The sequence below is a fragment of the Temnothorax longispinosus genome, chromosome 11, assembly GCF_030848805.1.
Source record: "Temnothorax longispinosus isolate EJ_2023e chromosome 11, Tlon_JGU_v1, whole genome shotgun sequence".
Taxonomy (NCBI): Eukaryota; Metazoa; Arthropoda; class Insecta; order Hymenoptera; family Formicidae; genus Temnothorax; species Temnothorax longispinosus.
Window position 1 is genome coordinate 16,560,510 of NC_092368.1, and position 12,928 is coordinate 16,573,437.

The window sequence follows — 12,928 nt, forward strand, 5'->3', positions numbered from 1 at the left end:
ACACAAATATCTTCGGATTTTTATTAATCGTAAGGACTTTATAGATACTAACTTTTATGGTTATTAGAATCATTAACGATTTAATGCGACATTATCAGTTCCTGTAGACGCAATATAATTTTTTTCTATTTCTAATTCAACCTTCTATTTGTCTTACCATCCATTTTTAGTCACTTAATTTTTTAATTCATTGAACAAATTATTCTTTGACGCAGCCCGCATACAACTATTAATAGTATTCTTTGCTCTTCGTGAAACGTTAGATATAATTTATTTAAAAAATTTATTTAAAAAAATTAAAATAAAATAAAGAGTGTTAAGAAAGAAATGTTAATAACTATGTACATAGCATAGCATATAGATTTGATTTATTTCTGCTTTGTTAAACAGTAAAAACAAACAATTATTTTTTAGGTGATTGCTACTTCCATGTCGCAACTCACTCAGGAATTAACAAACACCAATCGAGATGGCGATGTGATTTTGAGTATCAGCGATGAACAAAAAATTCAGTACTTAAGCCAAAACTTCGAATCAGGCAAGTTAAAAAAATTTAAAAAATGATGAAAAGAAGCTCAGACAATAAGAAATTTAATACACAAATAAAGTAAGTCTATAATTTTAACATATATACGCTCCATTTTAAGAATAAAATTTTATCTAAAATGGGACGTAAAAATTATGGTCTTCTTTCTTTCTTGTAGTAAAGATTTAAATATGAAAAATTGCAATTACAATTGGTTATTGCATTTTATAGATGCATACAAATATGGTTACGACGTCAATCCACATGGTCAATTCCATCATGAAACACGTGGTCCACATGGAATCACCTATGGGTGTTATGGCTACGTCGACCCTTTTGGCAAACTAAAAGCAACGTTTTACATCAGTGACGGATGGGGTTATCGCGTTGTTCAGCCAGGAAGGGATGTAGAACTTTTCCTTCACAAGCATGAACATCATGCAAACGGAGACAAACATGATCACCACGAGCATCATGGTGTAATTACACCATGGCGAGAGTTGTCTTTTCCCATGGTGTGTGCGCAATATACAAACACGAATGTTCCACCTCTCACAATACCAAGTGGAGGAAGTGCGTAAATAAGAATCTATATACATATATATATATATATGTGTGTGTATAAGTGTAACACTGAAATAAATATGTGATTACTTTTTAATAAGCAGCGCCTATCGGAAGTGGATCAACGATTGAAACGATACCGACTCGACCTCCTTACAGGCCTGATTCATCTGGTATAAATTCAAAATAATATACTATATTATTAATATATTATAACGTGTTCAAAATCGTACCGCAAGATATGTATAAAATATAGAGCGATAATATATAAAACTTATTATACTGTATATATTAGAATAACAGTAATATTTAACATTGTATCTTCTCATTAAAGTTACAATGGAGAGTCAACACGAATCAAATTATCATCTTGATGTTCAAACCTAACATTAGAAAACGTTATTAAACGAGAAAATATTTTCTTTAATAACTTATTTTAATTAATTAGTATTTGTCACCATTTTCAGGACATCCCAACAAACCTGATATAATCGGTACCCCAGAAAGACCTGGAAAACCAAAACCGCCGTTATATCCTGGCATCCCTGGTACATCGGGCACACCCGGATTTCCAGGAACACCATCATATCCGGGGCAACCAGGAACTCCTGGAACTCCTGGCATCCCTGGTATACCAGGAAAGCCTGGCAAACCAGGAACGCCGTCATATCCTGGACATCCCGGAACACCAGGCATCCCTGGTACCCCGGGGACACCCGGATTTCCAGGAACACCATCATATCCGGGGCATCCAGGAACTCCTGGCATCCCTGGTACACCGGAAAAGCCTGGCAAACCAGGAACGCCGTCATATCCTGGACATCCCGGAACACCAGGCATCCCTGGTACATCGGGCACACCCGGATTTCCAGGAACACCATCATATCCGGGGCATCCAGGAACTCCTGGCATCCCTGGTATACCGGGAAAGCCTGGCAAACCAGGAACGCCGTCATATCCTGGACATCCCGGAACACCAGACATCCCTGGAACCCCGGGCACACCCGGATTTCCAGGAACACCATCATATCCGGGGCATCCAGGAACTCCTGGCATCCCTGGTATACCGGGAAAGCCTGGCAAACCAGGAACGCCGTCATATCCTGAACATCCCGGAACACCAGGCATTCCTGGAACCCCGGGCACACCCGGATTTCCAGGAACACCATCATATCCGGGGCATCCAGGAACTCCTGGCATCCCTGGTATACCGGGAAAGCCTGGCAAACCAGGAACGCCGTCATATCCTGGACATCCCGGAACACCAGGCATCCCTGGTACCCCGGGCACACCCGGATTCCAGGAACACCATCATATCCGGGCATCCAGGAACTCCTGGCATCCCTGGTATACCGGGAAAGCCTGGCAAACCAGGAACGCCGTCATATCCTGGACATCCCGGAACACCAGGCATCCCTGGTACCCCGGGCACACCCGGATTTCCAGGAACACCATCATATCCGGGGCATCCAGGAACTCCTGGCATCCCTGGTATACCAGGAAAGCCTGGCAAACCAGGAACGCCGTCATATCCTGAACATCCCGGAACACCAGGTATCCCTGGTACCCCGGGCACACCCGGATTTCCAGGAACACCATCATATCCGGGACATCCAGGAACTCCTGGCATCCCTGGTATACCAGGAAAGCCTGGCAAACCAGGAACGCCGTCATATCCTGGACATCCCGGAACACCAGGCATCCCTGGTACCCCGGGCACACCCGGATTTCCAGGAACACCTCATATCCGGGGCATCCAGGAACTCCTGGCATCCCTGGTATACCAGGAAAGCCTGGCAAACCAGGAACGCCGTCATATCCTGGACATCCCGGAACACCAGGCATCCCTGGAACACCCGGGCACACCCGACACCAGGATTCCAGGAACACCATCATATCCGGGGCATCCAGGAACTCCTGGCATCCCTGGTACACCGGGAAAGCCTGGCAAACCAGGAACGCCGTCATATCCTGGACATCCCGGAACACCAGGCATTCCTGGAACCCCGGGCACACCCGGATTTCCAGGAACACCATCATATCCGGGGCATCCAGGAACTCCTGGCATCCCTGGTACACCGGGAAAGCCTGGCAAACCAGGAACGCCGTCATATCCTGGACATCCCGAAACACCAGGCATCCCTGGTACCCCGGGGACACCCGGATTTCCAGGAACACCATCATATCCGGGGCATCCAGGAATTCCTGGCATCCCTGGTATACCGGGAAAGCCTGGCAAACCAGGAACGCCGTCATATCCTGGACATCCCGGAACACCAGGCATCCCTGGTACCCCGGGCACACCCGGATTTCCAGGAACACCATCATATCCGGGGCATCCAGGAACTCCTGGCATCCCTGGTATACCGGGAAAGCCTGGCAAACCAGGAACGCCGTCATATCCTGGACATCCCGGAACACCAGGCATCCCTGGTACCCCGGGCACACCCGGATTTCCAGGAACACCATCATATCCGGGGCATCCAGGAACTCCTGGCATCCCTGGTATACCGGGAAAGCCTGGCAAACCAGGAACGCCGTCATATCCTGGACATCCCGGAACACCAGGCATCCCTGGTACCCCGGGCACACCCGGATTTCCAGGAACACCATCATATCCGGGGCATCCAGGAACTCCTGGCATCCCTGGTATACCGGGAAAGCCTGGCAAACCAGGAACGCCGTCATATCCTGGACATCCCGGAACACCAGGCATCCCTGGTACCCCGGGCACACCCGGATTTCCAGGAACACCATCATATCCGGGGCATCCAGGAACTCCTGGCATCCCTGGTATACCGGGAAAGCCTGGCAAACCAGGAACGCCGTCATATCCTGGACATCCCGGAACACCAGGCATCCCTGGAACCCCGGGCACACCCGGATTTCCAGGAACACCATCATATCCGGGGCATCCAGGAACTCCTGGCATCCCTGGTATACCGGGAAAGCCTGGCAAACCAGGAACGCCGTCATATCCTGGACATCCCGGAACACCAGGCATCCCTGGTACCCCGGGGACACCCGGATTTCCAGGAACACCATCATATCCGGGGCATCCAGGAACTCCTGGCATCCCTGGTATACCGGGAAAGCCTGGCAAACCAGGAACGCCGTCATATCCTGGACATCCCGGAACACCAGGCATCCCTGGTACCCCGGGTACACCCGGATTTCCAGGAACACCATCATATCCGGGGCATCCAGGAACTCATGAAATTCCTGGCACTCCAGGAATAGTCGAATTACCATTATATCCAACATATCCTGTTACGCCAGGTACGTCATTTTCATTTGATACTTCGGGAATACTAGAAAAACCAGGAAAATTATTATATCGATCCGGAACATATAGAAATAATACCTGGTCAATCATTAGTTTATCTGGCACTTTTGGTACATCAGAGATGTTTAATATTCCAGGAAAACCAGGAAGGCCGTCATATCCTGGATATCCTATTTATCCCGTCACATCAGAAACGCCTGATGCACCTTCACATTCTGAAACGCCAGGTAAACCGGATGATTTATCACATCCCGGAATTAATATACAAAAGTAAACCAAGCTTTTCTTTCAAGCTGGTCAAACCAAGTATATTATTAAGATTATTTTAGGAGCTGATATTCTTGTAATTTTAAATATTTTAAAATGTTCCACTATATACGTATACGTTATTTACATTTGCATAAGATTTATAAGAAATTATTATTATTTATTTGTATGGTTTTAATTACATATTTGTAGGTCATCCAGGTTACCCTGCGTATCCAGAATCTACAGAAGATTCAAAGAGCCCAGAAGGTCCAATTGGTGGTGTTGGCGGCATAGGAGATATTGGTGGTGTGGGAGATATTGGACCTGATGGTCCTGATGGACCGTGGCCAACCGGTTCCCCAGGTCCCGATGGACCATGGCCTGGTGATCCAGATTACATACCCGGAATAAAACCAACAAGAAGACCTTCGTATAAAGAACCGATAAGAAATTACCATCCTGCGACTTATTCATTTGATACAGATAAATATAACTCCATCTCGCAATATAATTTTAATAACAAAACTGATTCTTCGTATACAGGCTATACTCTAAAAGATATCGAATTATCAAAATTGTCACGTCCAACGGACGTTGATACATCGTTATATTTACATCAGAAACCTCAATATGAAATCCAATCACCAATCTATGGGAAAAAGGAAACCATTTACAACGCAAATAAAATCAACTCGCTGCTACAAACAAGCTCAACACCATCATCATTGAAATACGAAATCGAAGATCATCAATACATAAACGCGTTTAAATTGAATCCGCAACTTTATGATCACCTGATACATACGGAGCCGCAGCAAATAAAAAAACCACTTAAAAATGATTTCAATCAATTTTCTGTGCACGATCAGGATCAGTATCAAAAAACAATATTCTATCCATCTTACAATTCACAACGACAGTCTAAAGTCTTAAACGAATTTAAAAAGTTGGAACAAGAAGAGGACGCATTTAATGTGGACGGACAATATAACAATTCTGCCAATGTGGACAGCAAAGCGATTTCTAATGTATCCTTTCAGTCGGATGGACCTTCCTCTGCTCCGGAAAGACAGGTAAATGCACGCCTTGAGCAGACATTCCGGACGAATTTCGCTGTCGACGCTATCGGGGTTCAGCCGCCCAGCTCCATCAACGTCAAGCCCTTTTCGTTACCAATAGGGCCAAATCCACAATCATGTCCTTGTTACTTAGTCGAGCCGAATAACAACACAAACGTAGAAACCAGCTCGACTCTCACCTCTGTCATTGGTCAGTTTGGATTCATTCCTGTTATCTTCGTACCATACTGTCCTGGCAACGAGATGGACAGCGATAAGATGAAAATTATGTTCCCGTCCGCCACTCCTGTTCCATATGCATGCGACACATGTGATACACAAGACAGCAAAATCATTGTAAAACCGCTCGACATAAATCAACTTGGCAATATCGATTATCTCAAAGAAGCATTAAATCAAACCAATCTTGGTTTTTTGAATGTTCCAGTTAAGACTGTCGAGCGAAGAAGAAGCAAAAGCAGAAAGGCGAAATAAAGAGTGTAACACTAACTTATTAAGCTTAAGATGCGCTCGTTCTAAAAAGACAAGCTTATCTTCTCCTGGAGAATAGCAATAAATATAGGATATTGGCATTGCCCGTCCGTCAGCTGCTGGTTAGTTGATGGATGGCCAAATTAAAAATATTTGTAATATTTGCCGGAATAACCAAAGTCAATAGAATATACAAAAGCTTTAAACTCCAAATTGAATTAATAGCAAATTTCTTCAATACTGTTATATCTCTTTGTGAATTAATAAATTATTTATCCACATAAAAAACAGATAAATGGTGAATTAAAAGTAATACACAATACTTTACAATTTATAAAAAATTTGCCTTAAATACGAAATTTAAAATAGATTTCTTATATGTTATAGATACAGTCCTCTCAACATTCTTCCTTCCAATTTTATACATATTGCTCAATTTTCTATTATTTAAATATGTTACTCCATATATTATTTTCAAAAATTACAATTTTAAAAATTAATAGAAATTATAAAGCTCATATTAGATTATATTTATTATGGTTATTCAATAGTTTCATGCAAAACTAAAGAGAGAGATTTTTCATAAACGCTATTCCTATACTTTATGCGGTTCGACAACAACCAATATCCTAATATTTATTACAATTTATAATAGAGATTTAAAATTTCAGTCCTAAAACATTCTATCATTCCGATAGAAGCGAGATTAAATAGTATGTATTAATATATACATTTAGATGTGTAGAGATTATTGTAATAAAACAAAAATTTTATGTGAATGGTTAATTTTTTATTATTATCCTTAGATATTTCATAATATTGCTAATAATTAGCAAATCAATGAACAACACAAATTTTTATTAAATAATAATTCAATAGCACAACAATAACTAATAAAAATAATTTTAAATCAATCAATAAAAGTAACAGATAATGCTTATTAATATGTTAAAAATTAGATATAAAATAAAAAGTTTTTAATATAGTAACGAAAAATTAAGATTTTATTATAAATAGACAAATATATGTATAAATAAGGACAAGAAATATCGTAAACATTACAATTATTATCAGTTTTTTATTTTAATATAGTATGTATGTTTGGTATGTATGTATGTTATAAAATTATAATATCATAATTTTTCTTTTGTGTGTATTACATCAATTAATTGTTTGTTGCTAAAAGTATATATTATATGTTAAGACAAACATATTAATTTATAAAGAAATTTTTGATTGTAACACATTTGTAAGTGTTACGTAAAAATGTATACAAATTACAAAGTCACGTTTATGAATAACCACGATAACCAGATGGATTACTAAGGGAAGTGCCGTAACTATCACTTCGATAACTATATGGAGCATATGGACTCCTCGCTGCATATGTTGTGCCGTAATTTGTACCATATGCGTTTCCATAACCATAATTATCGTATCCATCGTAGCGACCGTAACCACCACGTCCATATCCTAAAGAACCATCGTCGTAACCTCCGACGCTCGTAACACCCCCATATCCCCCATATCCCCCATATCCCCCGTATCCGCCCCCACCATAACCACCGTAACCACCATAACCACCAGGATATCCTCTTCCATAACCACCATATCCCCCAGATCCTCCATATCCTCCATATCCCCCATATCCGCCAGAGCCAGAATATCCCGGATAGTTTCCTGCGTAACCATATCTGCAACGAAAAATTTTATTTCCCTCTCCTTAATTTATTTCATTTTTAATTAGATGCGTCGCTTAAATATATCGCACCCCGAGAAGAATGCTGTCACAACTCAAAAATTCACAATTTTCAGGAGAGAGAAAAAACAAATTTAATTCAATTGCTTTTGAATCGTGAGATAACTAACGCAATTGCAATTACGACATTTTGTTATAATGAAGCTTATACTGTTTTTCGAAGACGTCTGCTGTGATTCACTTGTCAACTCACTTATGATTCATTTACACTATTCATCCAACGACCGCAACTTAATCGGTTTATTAAAAAAATAATGACTCTTCTGCTCGCGTGCGGCGAATTTTGCATATAGACTTGTAACACTATTATAGCATGTAGGGAATTAGGTATATTTTTTATGAGTTTAACTTTTTTAGTTGTGACAGTATTCTTCTTGGGGTGCAATATGCTGTCTTTTTTTTTATCTCTCTTCTTACAATTAGAGCATATTCTTTTTATTTATATACTTTATTCTTTTATATAACATCTTTTTTTTATTTGCTTATATTTGTCCGTTTGTTTATTTATAAATGCATTAAAAACTGGACACTTGTGAGAATTAATATAAACATTAATTTTTATATTAATATGTTAAATAAATACATAGTATAGATTCAATATCTACTGGAATATTAAGTTCAAAGTATGCGCTCATATTTTAAATAAATACTCTCTCTGTGTATGTTCTCCTTTTCTAAAATAATTCTATATATAAAAAAAGTGATCAAATTAAATCTTACCCAATATAACCGCCACCTGGAATTAGATTGCTACCACGATATGATGTACCAGGATAAACGGATCCAATGATTCCCGTACCATATCCTCCGGGGTATCCTCCAGCATATCCTCCGGAATATCCTCCAATTGATCCGGGATATCCTCCAATTGATCCGGGATATCCTCCAATTGATCCGGGATATCCACCAATTGATCCAGGATAACCTTTTGTTATATGAAACGCTAACACGAATATTTTTTGTAAATAAATCACATTAGCATCAAAGATGTCGATTAAAAATAAAATAAAAATAACTTTTTAAAAAGATTTTATGACCTGGAACTTAGAAATTTGAGATTTTTTAACATCTTTTTGAAGTTCTTGACTTTGAGAGCATGATGTCTATAAAAAGTGAAGTAAAAATTTGAAAGAAAATAGCGGAATGCATGCAGATATAAATTAAAGTACTTGATTTACGCGAGATGATATTGAAATCATTTTCTATTAATTTTTAATACTCGATCAGTATTTATTTCCAAACCGTGTAAAATTAAAGTGATTGACATCACGGCTTAAAATTTAAGTTTGTTGTATTATAGAACAGTTATGTGGCAAACAATATATCATTCTTTCTTGTTAATTGAAAGAGTTTATAAAATGAATAGAATAATTGTTTACCGTGCGTTTATTAGAAATTGCTTGTAAGTTATGGAAATTAAAACGCGCACAAATTACGGAAGTTACGCGCGCAGAATTCAAAATGAAGTTTTGAACGTAATTGGTATAATAATCGATCGCGATTCATATTCACATTGCACGACGTAAGATAATAGCGCGATGAGTAATCAGCATATTAAGTAAGTGTGTCACTGCCATTCTCACGCTCTGACTTTGAAAGTCGGGCGCTTCCCATTACAAAAGCGGAAAAAACATCACTAGTTGTAATAAGATGCTAATAATATAACGCACTACTCGAAGGACTTGACCTCTCAGGAAGAAATAGAAATGATTCTCACAAGACTTCAAAGAAACTACTTCGAATCAATATGCGTTTCTCGTACTTCCGTATACTTTGTGCAACTCTTAAAAGTTTCTAACGCAATGAACTATATGTTTCAGTAATCACAAAATAATTAACGTAATCATGTATGGAATATAATGCCTGTGTACCATAAACCCTATTACGTTATGTAACGAAGGTGCCATTAAATTGTCATATCAAAAAAGTTTGCTCGTAGTCATGCGCTAGCGATCTCCTTGAATTATTCCGCGTTTAATCGTTTATCGTTGCGAGTGAAACTATTCCTTTTTACTCATAAACAAAAATAAGTCCATAATTCTATAAATAATATAATAAGAGCATGGAAAAATAAGTAATAAATAAATGTTACGATCACGCATAAAATCATAAATCATATATGTATAAATTATATATAAATAAAATATTATTGTTCTCTTACTTCGATCACTCGCGGATGCAATCAAATCTTTTTGATTATGTGTATTATCCGAATATACAGGCTGTGAACCGATTATTGGCGTTAGTTTTGTCAGCAATTTTGATTCATCCAGAGATTCGTCCGCGCCACGGCATATTGCAATTAGAGCGAAGGTCGATATCTGTAGAAAATATTTATAGAGGATTATATATATTATACACACATGCACATACAAATATTTATGAATGTGTAAGTGTAATATATATTTTTTAAATTTATGTAAATATATATATATAATTTATTATGTTATTAATATAATAATATGTATAATGTATTAATAATTTTAAAAAATGTATATATATATTAGCATTTCACGTATTTATAGAATTACTAATATATTATTTAAAAATTAAAAGAATTTTATCAAATTTATAATATTAAATAAAAAAACACTTGAAAGCTGGACTATTAAGCTGGATTTAATGCCAAATTTAACAACTCAATTTACAATCAGTCAGTGTATAGATACCAATAATTTACTTTTAAACTAATTATTATTAATTAACTTTTAAGCTGGAAAGTGTTAACCATTTGATATTTCAATATGCTATAAACCCCTCGGATTCGAAAAAAATATTTAATTTACTTACAACAAAGAAGAACTTCATATTGCTGATGTTCATATCACTGCTTGCATTTTTCGGAGAAACACAGTGTTCGAGACACGGAAAGCTAATCCGTTCTTATGGCAGCGTGCAAAACCTCTATATATCCTCTCCTGTAACATGTCAATATATGCCCCTCTTCATGCTTCAAGGTGGTCTCGGTTGTTTGAGCTTAGGTCGCTCTTAGGAGCCGCCGTGCTGACAAGGACGTTGACAATCGGTAAGACACGCCCAAAGGTATGGAAACTATCTTTCCGCTTTACATTTTTCCGTTCAAATACGCACACACAATGTTTCTGAGGTGCAGGATGTTGTTATGTAAGTATCTCGCAAGTCCTCATATCTGTATGTTCGAGTCAGAGGATTTTGCAATAGTGATTTTTTTCTAAAGAAATTATAATCGCACATGGAAGAAAGCATATGTCGTTTCAGTCTCCTTTATTTCGAATATTTCGCAGTTATCTAGCAGTTTATTACATTTAAGAAAATAAAAATGAAAAATGAGATATGGGATTTGATTCCAACTTTAATAGAATACATTAAATTTAATTTATGCTTAATTATCGATATCAAAAAGTAAAATAAGAAAGAGCATCTAATCGGATGCTTTCAAACTTTTAAAATTGTTAACTCCAAGATATATTTAAAAAATATACTAATTTTCTTTTAATTTTATATATTATATGCTAAAAAAATTATTTTTTATATATTTTTAAGTATAATGTTATATAACACTTTTTTGTATGTTAGAAATGTTTCTACACAGTTGTGATTATATCATATTATTATTTTCTTTTACGCTTGCTAGAGAAATTAATTTCTTCTTATCATGCAATTATTTTTAATACTAAAAGTATAAAGGTGTGTTTCATAAATTAAAACGTTTCACCCTTCTTTCTTAGCTTTCCTTTTTCAATGCGGTTTCTTCCTATGGAATTCCATTTCCGTTAATTTCGAGAATAAAAGAGAGCGTGTTATTCTATCGTACTATACTTTTTTTAAAGATGTCAATCTTACGCAAAACGCACACATGTCGTAAATGTAAAAAAAACAGCGGGAACTTTCGCAATAATCTGAGAGACAACAGACTTTCTCTTCCCGGAAACTTTATCAGGTGCTATGTGTCCATCCTAATTCTGTTATTGTACATATATGCACTCTTGCTACGGGGCAAACATAATGTTTCCCAATCAGAGAACAGTCATATTTCTTTCCTAAGGAAGTTATAATTATGATGAATAAAAAAAGAGTTGTATTATTTATTTTGTTTCAATTATCTTTATTTGTAATATTTTTCGCAGTTATCTGTTTACTACATTTAAGAAAATACGAATAAATAATAGAATATTATTTAACAGTCATAATTTTTTCAGAATATTAATTTATTGTTATAATATTAATTAATTCGCCATTCCATCGCTTTTTATTTCAGTACATTTTATTTAAGAACAAGACACATCACAGATATATTATATATTTTATTGTTCAAAACAAAAAATTGCAAAGCAAGACGCATCTGGCGAACGTCAAATACGAGACAATGGGCGTTAAAACTAAAAATCGGTCCAAAAGTTGCAATTAAATCCTATAAGCTTTGTTTTACATCTACATGTAGCAGCACGATATATATCTACATTAATTATTAATCTTTTGTTACATCTCACGCATTGTGATTAACACAAAATTGAAATAAATATATACCAACACTTTTACGTCATGTACACAAGATTTTAGGTATCGCAATATTCCCTTTCTTTAACAGAAGAATTACCGATGATTATTTTCTTCTATTTAAGTCTTTTTTTCTTTAACACTAGAATATTACATTGAAGCAGATTAATTCCTATTATTTAAGTATATATATATATTTTTTTAAAAAGGATGAAGGGAAAATATATTAAACGTATTGTTGTAACAAATCATGGAAAATCTCTGAAGATACACCGTTATAAATTCGAGCATTTTTTATTTTTAAAAAATCAGTCATCTTGACTGCTTATAGGTATAGTTCTCATACTTAAAATAATAATGTCCATCTCTACCAATGCAGATTAACTTTAATCTCGGTTCGACTTATTTTTTATCTTTTTCTAAGTTCTAAGAATTAGATTAAAGTTGATCTACATTGATAGAGATAGACATAAGTGTGTGCTAGGCGTGCGTGTGTTCACGCACGACTCCTCAGTTTC

General features: G+C 37.0%; 2 protein-coding genes and 1 pseudogene across 2 annotated transcripts; 1 reads left to right on the top strand and 2 right to left on the bottom strand.

Annotated features, from left to right (window-relative positions):
• Positions 1-1,534: 1,534 nt before the first annotated feature.
• LOC139821431 (uncharacterized) lies at positions 1,535-2,983 on the bottom strand (annotated as a pseudogene).
• Positions 2,984-2,985: 2 nt separating this feature from the next.
• LOC139821432 (uncharacterized) lies at positions 2,986-6,948 on the top strand (the record flags this gene model as incomplete). The annotated part of the gene is made up of 4 exons (XM_071792431.1): positions 2,986-4,369; positions 4,514-4,603; positions 4,836-6,040; positions 6,132-6,948. Coding segments are annotated over 4 exons (2,802 nt in total), but the record flags the coding sequence as incomplete, so codon positions are not given.
• Positions 6,949-7,233: 285 nt separating this feature from the next.
• On the bottom strand, positions 7,234-10,947 carry LOC139822039 (uncharacterized). Its single transcript, XM_071793555.1, has 4 exons — positions 10,725-10,947; positions 10,096-10,255; positions 8,655-8,877; positions 7,234-7,869 (listed from the first exon to the last, which is right to left on the bottom strand). The coding sequence occupies exons 1-4, from the start codon at positions 10,755-10,757 to the stop codon at positions 7,467-7,469; spliced, it is 819 nt and encodes a 272-aa protein (XP_071649656.1). The 5' UTR covers positions 10,758-10,947; the 3' UTR covers positions 7,234-7,466.
• Between the last annotated feature and the right edge of the window lie 1,981 nt (positions 10,948-12,928).